Below are 12542 nucleotides of genomic sequence, written 5' to 3'. Positions count from 1 at the left end.
GTATTCCAAACAGTAAAGGAACAACAAATGTGTTCGGTAACAACTCTTTTCAAACATTGTGATATGAGTTTGACAAAAGGCTCTTCCTTTTAACCAATAAACTCCTTTGTCGGGTTCTTAGATCAATCTATCAAAAGATAAACCGATTATAGTTGGATCACCAGCCGATCAAGTTTTGTGCCCACCAAAGGTTATGAACTCAAATAAGAAATCTTCTTTGTCTTCAAATATTCTTAGATCTTCAATAAACACCTGCACACAAACAACTTGAATCTCTTGTGATCAATCACACACAGAACTGAGTCTGTTAACGATGGATTACCACAAGACGTCTTTAGATCTACAAACAGTCTAAAGATCCTCGTCGATACTTCGATCTAGTTTGAGTGAATCTTATATCAGAAGAGAAGATTCTCAAGCATAAACAAACTAGGTGCAATCAAAGTTCAATAACCGTTAGTTAATCAAATTAATCGAAAACTAATAATAAACTGCAATTATCTAGTTTCCCACCAACGGTACTCGTAGAGCTTCTCAATCCCAAAGAAGTCTTTAAAACGAGCGGTCGTAAGAGATTTCTCCTAATTAGGGTACTTTCCTCTCCGAATAGACGGCTGCATCAGTAACAACACAACTAGGTAGTTTTGCTGGCTCTGAGGATTAGTTTACTCGAATTGCAAACTTCAATATTTATAAACCAAGGAAGTTTGGACACCGAGGAATTTCCAAAACCGAATATTCTCAAAGATATGCAATAAAGCCAAAATCGATTTTCATAATTCCTGGAAATGCTCTGTCCAAATATTGACCGAAATCTCAGTAGAAAATATCCAATTAGTAAATGCACATTACCGATTTTTATTTTCTAAAGATATGCATTTAATTGCTGGAAATTAAAAGCATATAAAATTAAAAACCTTAATTAAAATATTCTCAATTTATTTCGATCCGGGATTCTCCTTTAGTTATTAAGGAATATCTTTGAAAAATAATAGATAATAATTACTGCACATGTTCAAAGTATGTCGACATCTTTACTTTGTAAATCCTTTTTCATATTTACAATATTGGAATCGATTTGCCACACTTCCAAACAAGTTTAGAATTGGTTCATCAGATTTCCAAGAACTATGTGATTGATCAAAAACATTCAATCACCATTCATGGGTTTAACGGTTCTACCAAACACAAGGTTCGGTTCTATCTCCGAGTGGCTGCTAGGATCGGTTACACTAGTTTCCATAAAATGGCTAACTACGTACCAAGATCGGTTACACCAATTACTAAAACTTTTTAACCTACTACAAGGATCGATTAGACATCTTGTGATTAGTCCCACCAAATTCTAGGATCGGTTACCCAATGACTAGGAATGGTCACACCAATTACAAATATCGATCATACCATCTCAGGTGATTACTTAAGATTGGTATCACTAATAAAAGTCATATCGATACATAAGTCAGGCATTGTGAATAGTTATACCAAGATACATAAATAAGTTATGAGCGGTTATACTAAACACATGTATTGGTAATCCAAAGATTTGCAATAAATAACAATACCAATAAGCCTAGTGATTTCGCTTTAGATTCACAAAACAAGTTTGTGAATTGTACTTCTTTTAAACGAATGTAAAACATTGTTTCCTAGGACGAAATCTTCACCCATACCCATACATAATCACAATAGCACTTATACGATTATGTCGATGTCTTATATACGAAGTTCAAAAGATAGGCGCTATACTTCGTATTATAATTCCTTAATACTACGTCTAATTAGAGTATAATCATTCACAGTTTCGCAGTTATGTTTTCAATTTAGCACGACTTGAAAGATACATTAGGAATGAAATAGTTCGAGTCAAAATATTACTAACCTCAATAGGAAGGATGATGTCGTTGATGTAGCTCTTTACTTCTTCACATTCTTCAAGTCTTCAAGTAATACTTGTAAATCTCATATCCTAATAACTTTCTAGCTAACCTATACGAAGTTGACTCTAGTAAATAATCAAGCGACTCTTTAAATGAGTTTTGGTTCACTAAAATATGACAACCAAACTTGACATACCAACGCTTGGTGGGTTCAACCGAGCAATGCTCTAACAAATATATACTATTTCTTATTTTAAAATTAAAGAAATCCTGAAGATGTCCTAAGAACAAAATTTATAAGAAGATACCATTCTTCCCCCGATGAATTAGTGTGGCATAAAATTGGACACTATAGGAATAGCGGTTACTCCAAATGAGTTGCTTTCTTTCCACTTATACTTCAGTTGGCATCTTGGGTGTTTTATCACTCGATCTCAATATGGTAAAATCACTCTTTCAACCATACTTTGTTTCAATTTCAGCTTCATAAACATCATAGTTTAGAGTTAAAAATCATATAGACTTTACCTTATGTTGAAATCATGATTTTTCCTAATATTAACATATTCACAACTAACAAAATCAGTGTCAACCATAGCAAATATACCATACATATCAAAATATATAATACCACCATTTATACAAAATTAGGAACAACATCCACATGTATGAAGAAAAGAAAAAACTAACTTATTAGGTGTTGGAAATCTTGTGTATAAATTGCAATATTAATTAGAAGATAGAAGAAGGACGCAAACCCAATTATACAAATCAAAGTCGAGGCAAGGGTTATATCCTCTAGCCTTAAGACAGATTCACCCTGCACTGGTTCTTACGGACTATCGATGTTTGTATCCCATGATACAATAACTTTCTTCTCGATGTAGTAACACTCCAAACTTCGAGAAACAGCGAACCAAAACTTAAAGTGATGAACTCTCTCTTTAACACAAACTTAATTGATGATTCTAGAATGCAGTAAAATGATAATTAGATTTCTAATTAATGTTCTTTTCTAGCATTCAAAACTGAGTACACTACTTCATTTTGAAAAAAAAAATGGGAATTGTTTAGCCTTTGCCGTAAGATAAAATACAATTAGTTCATCAAATCAATGTCCGCTACTAAAATAAAAAATAACAAGTCAGTAGGTTGTGGCACATATTTTTTAGATTAGATTAGTATTTATCAATTTTCACCATTATTTTAAACAGTATTCACTTATAAAATATTTTATAATCCAGGTTCAATGTTTTAACATTTTGGTCGGTCTTTCTTTTCTCTTCCTGTTCCAAAAAAACAAAAACCTAGAGCCGTCACATCTTTCTTGTACTGTTTTGTTCCTTTTTGACCATATCTGAGCAAGGATCCTTTTCTTTCTTAGGTTTAGGGAATAAATAGAATATGATGTATTTATATCATTTTTCGTATTTTTCGACATATTTCTTCGTCGTTTTGGGGTGACTTTCTTTGTTTTTGTGGGGCGAGTTCTTCAATATTTGATGGTTGGTTCATGGCTTGCTATTCTCGATTAAAAAATATCGACGATTTAACACGAAATCACTTTGAGGGCATCCGAGTTCGTTTGGATCTACAAGTTTATGGGCAAAATACTCATTTCCTTTAGGAACATCTCTTATCGTTGGAGAATACAATCAGATTAAATACTCAGGATTAATTCTGAAATATACCATCATCTCTCCTTTATACATAAACAAAAATTTGATATCTTTACGGTTATTGCTCTTTCTCTTTTTTTATCTACTTATAATATCTTTATTTGTACTAGAGTTTCAAATTTTTTTGTTAAAAAAAATTAAAATCATGATTGGTACACAACTTTGGTTGGTAACCTAGCAACAAGATGGGATCCAACTCCTTTTTGAATATCAATACCTAATTTATGAAAAATAAAACTACCAAAACCACTACTAGCGTCGTTGCTAACTAAACAATTCTTCAGACGCTTGAAAAAACATAAAGTATCTTCACCGAGTTCCCCTAAGGTAAAGAAAGCTAGAACACCCAGACTGTAACCATGTGATACACACTTGTCCAAGTGTTCAGTGCGTTTACGCGAAACAACACTAGAAATATCTTTACCCGGGACAAAAGAGCGAGTACCCTCACCAGTGAAAGGCGAGACACCTATGACATCCATACAAACATCTTGACCATTTTCCCAGTTAAGAACAAGGATATCATCAGGACATAAATCTTTGTCCTCATCCGACAGAAACCCAAGAGAAACTTCCTTACGCGCAGGCACACCAGCTTTGTAACAAATGTCAGCGATTACGTTACGTACAAGGTCATGTCGGAACTTACTTCCAACATCCTTAGCACAATGAAGCGCATGGTCCCCAAAGATATTCTTGCGTTTTGATATTTCTGTAAATTTTGTAAGCGAACATTATTTTGATTTGAATGAATTGAAATTTTTCGATTGAACAAATATGCATATATATTAGTCGGAAAAAAAAACTGTAATACAAATTGTGCATGTAATGCTAGTAATCAGATAATATGACGTTGGTTAGATCAAATTATTATCGCTAACACTTTACAAATTGGTTAGATCAAATTAGGATGGGATATTCAGTTTTGGACATATGCTGACTCCAAATCTTAATTTGTATATAATTTTGCAAGTAGAAAATATCGTAAAAGGAACAACAAAGTTACTAAGAAGTTTAGCATGCTGATTGGTTTAACATTCCATCATGTCGGTGAAAAATGGCGATATACCTCCCACCTTTGATGAACAAGTAACTGAAACGAATTCTTCACTTTACTCACCTTTGATGAACAAGTACCCGAAGCAAATTCTTCACTTTACTTATATAAGACTATAGCAAGGTAAAATATAGTCACAAAGGCAAACTTATGGTTAGCTTAGCTTGGCCACAAACCTTATTTGTGGACAAGCCTTGATATTATGGGTAAAGATATCCACTACGGGATTGGATTCTGGACACCAAATAGTAGTTGGCGAAAAAATATCACTTTTTTGAAAAAATAATTATCGGACTGGCCTTGCACAACGTCACCTTGGCATTTGATAGTAAATCCAAGGTGTAGTGGTTACATTTCTCTTAGAAATTGTATCCAACAATCAACCCCATAATTTTATACCTTTGTTTTTTTCTGCCTCGTCTGAGTCGTCTGAATCTAACTCGTCTGGATTCGACTGACATCACTTGAATCATCTGAATCAGATTCAATATGTTTGCTTTTTGAGTTATATCTGATTCATATAACTCAAAAATATGTGAGTATCCCTGACTCAAATGGGTATGAGTCGGGAGTTGGATTTGAGTCACATCGCAAGTCAAATCTGACTCAGAATAAAAAAAAAAAAAGGGTCTGCCATCTGACTCGAGCCGAGTCAGGACGCGAGTCAAATTCAGATGCCGAGTCAGCAAAAAACAAACACACCCCTCCTAATACAATTTTGGTCAATCAGGTCAAATCCATTGACAAGTCAAATAAGTGTGCGGGGTGAGATCTCAAGATTGAAACCTTGATAAACTCCTCTGATCGGTGCTGTATCTCCCGATAACAGGACCCAAATCTAAAATAAAAATAAAAATAAACAAATATTTCAGTCGCAGAAGAAACGAGGTCGTCTCCTCCCTCCATCTCTGGTAAACTTGTTCAAAATTTCATGAAACATCTTTAGTTCTCGCAGCGAAAGGAGTAATCGATCATGAATATTTTCGCCAAGAAACCCACAGCCAAAGGTTAGTCATGAAAAATTTACCCTTTTTTTTCTGTTCAATTTGGTATGTATTTTACTACTAGAAATCATCAATCGAGAGCTTCTTCTAATGTTTGGTGCATTTTATTTTGGTCACAGAGGCGCTTCGAGCGAGTAAGAGAGAGATGACTAACGCAACAAGAGGTATATTTTCAGTTGATTTCATGGATTTTTTTTTTGGATCCTTTGGTAGATTAATTTGGTGGTGTTCTGAGATTTTTGTTGATTGGAATTATAATTTTTTACTGTGAGATATAAGTTTGTTAGAGAGCACTTGTAGTCATGTGAATGTACTGCCCCTAATTATAAATTCCTATGGAGTTTATCAATATTAAGCTTTTGAATTATGTGAGAGAAGGAGATAAAGTGTGAACCAGGAAGCTAATTCCTGAAGAATGAAACGATGGGTTAAGCAGAGTTCAAGATAATAAAGAATTTTGTTGAGACAACTTAGGGACTCGGGACCCTGTCAGAGTAGTTGTGACGGAGCAAAGCTTCATTTTGTGGTAATTGAAGATGTGAAGGTCATGTTAGACTAATTTTAGAATATCATTTTCTACTTTGGACCATAATCGAGATAGGATCATGTCTAACTGTCTCAGTGTATCCTTGTATATCATATTATCTTCATTTGTGTATCAAACTTCTTCTGTTCAAAAATTAGTTGGCAAAAGTTTGTGGGGAAACACAACCTGGTTATAGTTGAACAAGATCATGGCGAGAGTTAAACGTGATGTAGTCTGTACCTGCCATTTGTACACAACTTCTGATTTTATCACTCTTTTGTTTTGCGGTGTCCAGTTTATTTCTTACTTTCTTTACTGCCATGCATGAAAAAATCAAAAGGAGAAATATACCAAGCTGCTTGTACTAGTCCTTTTCTTTAATTTAAGTATTATTTTCGAATCTGAGGTTAGGATTTGTACTCATGACAACCCTGTTGTTGAATATGTATCTTGTTTCAGGGATAGAGAAGGAAATTGGAGCACTGCAATTAGAAGTATGCTTCAAATGTTAATACGTATTTCTAATCCAGAACCGTGATCAGATTTTTATTTTATTAAAAGTTGTGTCATATTTAACATGATCCATTTTATGACAGGAAAAGAGGCTTGTGACTGAGATAAAGAGAACGGCGAAAACAGGAAATGAGGTAGTTCTAGTCCTAGCACGTAAACCTTTTATCAGTGATTTCTTGTTATTTAAAGTTTTTTGGGCGAAAGCCAAAGGACCAAAACTCAAACTTCCATAGTTTTTAAGGTGCGCATTGGTTCTCTTTAGGTTCAACTTCAAAGATTGTATGTAAAAAACTTTGAGAGTTTGAATTTTGATCCATTGGCCGGATTTCTGTTTTGTTAATTTAGATGAATTATTAATTTAAGTCGTTTTCAGGCTGCTACTAAGATTTTGGCGCGTCAGCTTATAAGACTAAGGCAACAAATTGCTAATTTACAAGGTAGTCGAGCTCAAATGCGGGGTATTGCTACACACACGCAGGTAGATTATATTTCTTGATTTTTCTATCCTCTGGGTTCATCTGGACTTATTTATTACTTTTAATTTCAGTGGGGAAATCTTTATTATTAACTTAATTGTTTTTATTCTGGTTTGCAGGCAATGTGCGCCAATACTGCTGTTGCCACTGGCATGCAAGGTGCCACTAAGGCAATGGCCGCAATGAATAAGGTGTGCATATGATACAGATTAGTGAAAATGACATACGGGGGAGTGTATGTGATAGTTCTAGTATTATAATATTATGATATGTTCATACTCAGTTTAGTACCATGGTGTAGAAATGGCATTTCCCTGGGAGATATAATCGAATAATTGTTACTCACAGCTTCTCAGGCTGCAATTCTGTCGTCTCGACATCTTTTATCTTCTCCATCTGCATCCTTCAGTAACTGTTTTGGGCTTTTGTAGCAAATGGCACCTGCAAAACAAGCGAAGGTGATGCAAGAATTCCAGAGACAATCGGCACAAATGGATATGACGGTGAGTATAGTTTTATTTTCTTTTTGGTAATCTTTTTCTTTGGATGTTTCAATGGGAATGGGGAATTCAACATGGACCCTCACTAATAGGGGACCATATGAGACCTGTTGCCCTATTCATCTCCCGGTTCCACATTATCTGCTCAGTTCCTTTGGTACTTTGATACCCGAACTTTAGATCTCTACTCTCTTGACTGAATAAAAGTTTCTTTCTTAAGTTGTTGTTACTTTTTCATCACTATCATTTATATTTAGAAATTGAAACTCATATACCTGAGAACTCATTAAAACCCGAACCTGCTCATTCTGGTTCTACCTGATTGCATACCAGAAATAGAACCTGGGAGGAACTGTACCGAGTTATTTAAATAGGTTTCCTTCTAGAAATAGAATCGACCGAACCTCTTTCTTACACATGAGGTATTTATTATTGTTCGGTTTTGGTTTTTGCATAATCATATTATTTGTCTTATAACCCCTGCAGACAGAGATGATGTCTGATGCAATAGATGATGCTTTGGACAATGATGAGGCCGAAGAGGAAACGGAAGAGCTGACTAATCAGGTTAATATTTACAAAAAACACCACTTGTTTTTTGCTTGATCTTTAAACATGACGTGAAAGTGCTTGTAAGTCTTGTATGTAGGACGAGTTCCGTAGTTCAAATTCAATCATAATCTGATACCTTACATATAATCTATTTAGATACTAAGATTGACACCACAGTAACACCTTGTAGCTCTACATTAGGTAAAAAAACAAAACCAAGAAGATTACATGTAACTTAATCTTGTGTGCTTCTGATGTTCGTTTGGGATGAGGTTCTCTTAGAACACAACATGTTAAGGATTAAGAAGCATAGATGGTACTGATATGAGAGTCATAGTATTCGCATGGTACAAAGTGGGAACTCAGTTCATGTTCTGCTTTCGCCCTGTGATCTTGATTCTTGAGGTTTTTTATCTGAAGGTTCCTGTTTTGTTTTTTCTGTGTAGGTGCTAGACGAAATTGGAGTTGACATTGCATCACAGGTTGGTTTAATTAGCATCTCCGTTGGCCTATGTATATTTTGTCTCAAGTATATGTTTCAGTAACCTAATAAGTTTCTACTGATTTATAACAGTTGTCAACCGCTCCTAAAGGAAGAATTGCAGGAAAGAAATATGCGGATGCTAGCAGGTACGTCAACAAGTCCGCCATGTTGCTAATTTTTGTGATATTAGCCAAAACTAAGTAAATTGGTTTTAATGGGGTTATTACTTATCTAGGATTAGTGCACGATCATATCGATCCCACTCCAAGTTAGTTTAATAAGTGCACCTAAAAACCTATAAACATAACACATTTACAGTAAGTTTGTGCATGGAATGTTCGTTGCAAACCAACCATAGCTTTAATGTGAAGTTAGCGGGCAGGAAATGCACACATTTTTCAGTAACTCAGTACTCGACTCTTTTCTGTGAAAATAGACATCGTACAAGGAAAGAAATGATTTTGTTATTATTTGCTTAATTTTGAGAAGTTGAAAATAACAATGCAAGAGCAGGGATCAAACACTGTGCTTTGTGTTGCCTAACTTTTTATTTTGACTTTAGTCAATAGGCGCTCCGTGCAGATGTGGTCTTGATAATATCAGCTCCAAAGTTATCTTTTAGATACCAAGTTATACAGCTACATCGACAAATTCTTATTCAGTTATAGGCAGTTGATCCTTGTACACCCACTATCATTACTTATTAGATCTATTACCACGCTTAGATACTTGATTGTCTATCTAAACTGTTGCTGTGTCACAGCAATAGAAAAGAAGGAACAACTAGGGTTGAATCACACAGAATGTAGACAAAGAAGAGTTCTTAAAAGAAACTCAACTGAAAATATATATTTGGAGTTTCATAAGCCTATATATACTAGGGTTCCTAGCTAAGAGTTTTAATAAAGATACTTCAAATCCTACCCTTTAATGTATAAGAAAGTCACATAACGTATGAGCGGCCAAATAAGAAAAGAAGACAATGTAACTAAATATACTCTGCTTCATGTTGCCCTTAGATGCAAAGTTCAATTTAAAAAATAAAAATATTGATGGTCGAAGGACATCTTTATATTTCTCTGAGGTTAAATATTATTGATTTGATAGTATATAAAACCTTCTTTTGGTGGTGCTTTCTAATATATGAACCTCATTCTGTCTCACTTGTCAGCTCCTAAGTATGTCTATTCAGTTCGTGTTCCTAGCTTCTACTCCTTACTATTGGATATCATAAAGCTCATCAACCTTGATGACCCTGAGATCTCAATATGGCTTTCCATATTGTTGTAGGGTTTTAACAATAGGGTGTCTTCGTTTATCTATATTGATTACGATACCTATAATTGATATAAATGTTCAAAGTTGCAAGTATATTTCAAAGGTTTAGAACATGATTTAATCATCGTGATCCTTATCCCTTATGATATCCCTCCACAGTAATGACATCAATATGGTAAGGATTCTGGGATGGGTTCGGATTGCTTTCTGATTCCTAGGGCTTGATTCTTGTATCTAAGTTGTAACTAAACTGCATTTCCTTTTTCTGCTTGTGTTGGTATCAATTTTTGTGGATCCTGTCTCTCTCATTTTTGATATCGTTTTTCTCTTCCATTGCTTGATGTGCAGTTCGAGTGTGGATGATGAGCTGGAGAAGAGGTTGGCTGCCCTGAGATAGAAATTCTTGAACATGAAGATTTGGAGTGTACTCTGACCCTCTTAATTTGAACAGTTCATATTTATTTCTTGTCAGACTCTGCACAGGTATATATTGTATATACTGGTCTTTGGAATATCTGGAAAGATCATATAACTAGTGTCCGTGAATTATAAATTGTCGTCAACACATTTAGCTTTGCAAGGGCTGTATCGGACTAGTTTCTTGTCTGCATTATAATTCATCAAAGTCCTTGGTGTTCCAAGTAATTTTTGAATAATAAATTGTTTCTGCAGGTATCTTTTGCTAAAAAAAAGTACTAGGAGTCTAGTTGCGCTTCATCTTTATGAAGCTGTTATGTGTAGTTAAAAGAGGAAACACCTTTGCCCATCTACTGTCTCCGTTGTTTAAAAAGATGAAAGTAAAACATAGATGAACGGTCTAGCAGTGTTGGAGCCAAAATTCAGGAGCAAGGGGGTTGATCAAGGAAAAATTATCGATGTCATATTTCACACCGTTGCTTTTACATTTTTACAGTAAAATCCCAGTGAATTGATGTTTGGTAAAATAGTAATCTTGATAAACTCGTTCAGATTTCTGATGACGCCTGCTGCTGTCAAATGAAATAACAAATGTAGAACATTTTTTTTAACAAGACAAATGTAGGAACTAGGAAGCTTGTTAATAGCTTTACAAAATAACCATTTGTGAAATCGAATCAACTGAGATCCCTGTGACTGCTGTCGTACTTCGTCCTTTAATTCAGCACACTGTAATTTCCAAGTTATTCCTCCCGGAACATATTGATCTTATAGTCAATGCATAAGATACGGAATTACGTTGTAGTTCCTTGTACTTTCTACCAAATCAAAAATCAAACTTTCAATCAAAAGTCTTGTCAAATGGAAAGTCAAACTTCCATTTAACTCGAATCAAAAGCCAATTTATCAATCAAAGGCCAAAGCTTTCAAACAAAATCAGAAATCAATGTGTATGAGTAAATAATTAGTCAAAAGACTTTAGAATTTTGTAAACAAACACCATGTTTGTGTTTTTTTTTCCTTTTAAATCCAACTTACCTAGATCTCACTAAAATTACATGACTTATCTGGATCTGACTTAATATGTTTGTTTTTTTGAATCAGATCTGACTCATCTGACTCAAAAAAAAAAGCGAGTCAGTGGCCTGGTCCCATGAGTCAGGGGCATGTTGTTACCTTAATCAAACGGGTCTGAGTCAAGGGTTAGGTCTGAGTCAGGTAGAGAGTTAGATTCCACTCAACATACAAAACAAACGGTCTGACATCTGACTCGTGTCGAGTCAGGAGTTGACTCATATCCAGATGCAGAGTCAGATGCAAACATGTTACTATAGTTACTTAAAATTAGTGAGAGGCTAAAGTGAGATCCTAGGATTTCTGAAAGTGAGCTACGGGAGGTTGAGCACGATCAGTCTTCGCATAAACCACGCACAATGGCCGTTCAAAGGATGCTTCAGTCACAGAAGAGGTTAGGGATGGTTTTAGGGAGGGAAGCAAATGAGGAGGGAAGCAAAGAATTCTAGTGTTTGAATAATTTCTCTGAGAGTTTATCAGAAAGTTGTGTGTCAGCTTGGAGAATAGAGGACCTATTTATAGCTAAATTCTTTAATCTCAGGTTGATGAAGATAGGGATTGTTTGTCGTGTAAAGTACTTCTCCCGTCTCTTTAGGAATAAATAGAGATAAACTAGGTCGAGTTTATCTCATTATTCCACCGCCTTTACTCTCTTTTGCGGTGAGAAATAGGCCGGGTATTTCTCAAATGTGGCGTAGACCGCCAAACCAAAACCCTAATTGATATCCCCCATTTGTGTGAAGTTAAGTCAGCCTTTATGATGATGTGTTGAGAGATAAATATTCTCTTTAGCCGAGATATTCTCTGAGTTGTGAGAATGACTAGGATGAGTCACATGAAAATACATGGAATGCCTCATAAATCGTGTGTAGAGTGTGAGGGAAGCTGAAGTTTAGCTCCTTCTCTCCATGACGGGTCACATATGTCACGTGGATACCATATTATTGCTTCTGGGTCCTTTTGTTAAGCATGTGGATCTCAATGGAGCTTATCCACGTTTTTGGATAGACATGTATAATTCAACCCAATATACTCTCCATTAGTGTGAGACGCTAAGAAATAGGCTTGAGCGCTAGGTGAGGCTTGTGCTTGAGTCGTACAC

The 12542-nt window shown here is 35.2% G+C and overlaps 1 protein-coding gene across 1 annotated transcript; it reads left to right on the top strand.

Annotated features, from left to right (window-relative positions):
• Window positions 1-5450: 5450 nt before the first annotated feature.
• Window positions 5451-10624, top strand: LOC113296883 (vacuolar protein sorting-associated protein 2 homolog 3-like). The gene is made up of 11 exons (XM_026545242.1): window positions 5451-5623; window positions 5740-5784; window positions 6606-6640; window positions 6743-6793; window positions 7033-7137; window positions 7255-7326; window positions 7567-7638; window positions 8122-8202; window positions 8634-8669; window positions 8762-8817; window positions 10298-10624. The coding sequence occupies exons 1-11, from the start codon at window positions 5590-5592 to the stop codon at window positions 10344-10346; spliced, it is 636 nt and encodes a 211-aa protein (XP_026401027.1). The 5' UTR covers window positions 5451-5589; the 3' UTR covers window positions 10347-10624.
• The last annotated feature ends 1918 nt before the right edge of the window (window positions 10625-12542 follow it).

Source organism: Papaver somniferum, chromosome 7 (genome assembly GCF_003573695.1).
Source record: "Papaver somniferum cultivar HN1 chromosome 7, ASM357369v1, whole genome shotgun sequence".
NCBI classification, from domain to species: Eukaryota; Viridiplantae; Streptophyta; class Magnoliopsida; order Ranunculales; family Papaveraceae; genus Papaver; species Papaver somniferum.
The sequence above is the reverse complement of the archived record's forward strand: the minus strand, read 5'-3'. Positions and strand labels throughout refer to the sequence as shown.

Excerpts from the sequence above, each read along its gene's own strand:
- LOC113296883 (XM_026545242.1), top strand. The coding sequence starts at position 5,590 with ATGAATATTTTCGCCAAGAAACCCACAGCCAAAG. Across the intron at positions 6,641-6,742 it reads TTGGAGCACTGCAATTAGAA|GAAAAGAGGCTTGTGACTGA; the intron begins GTATGCTTCAAA and ends ATTTTATGACAG. Across the intron at positions 7,639-8,121 it reads CGGCACAAATGGATATGACG|ACAGAGATGATGTCTGATGC; the intron begins GTGAGTATAGTT and ends TAACCCCTGCAG.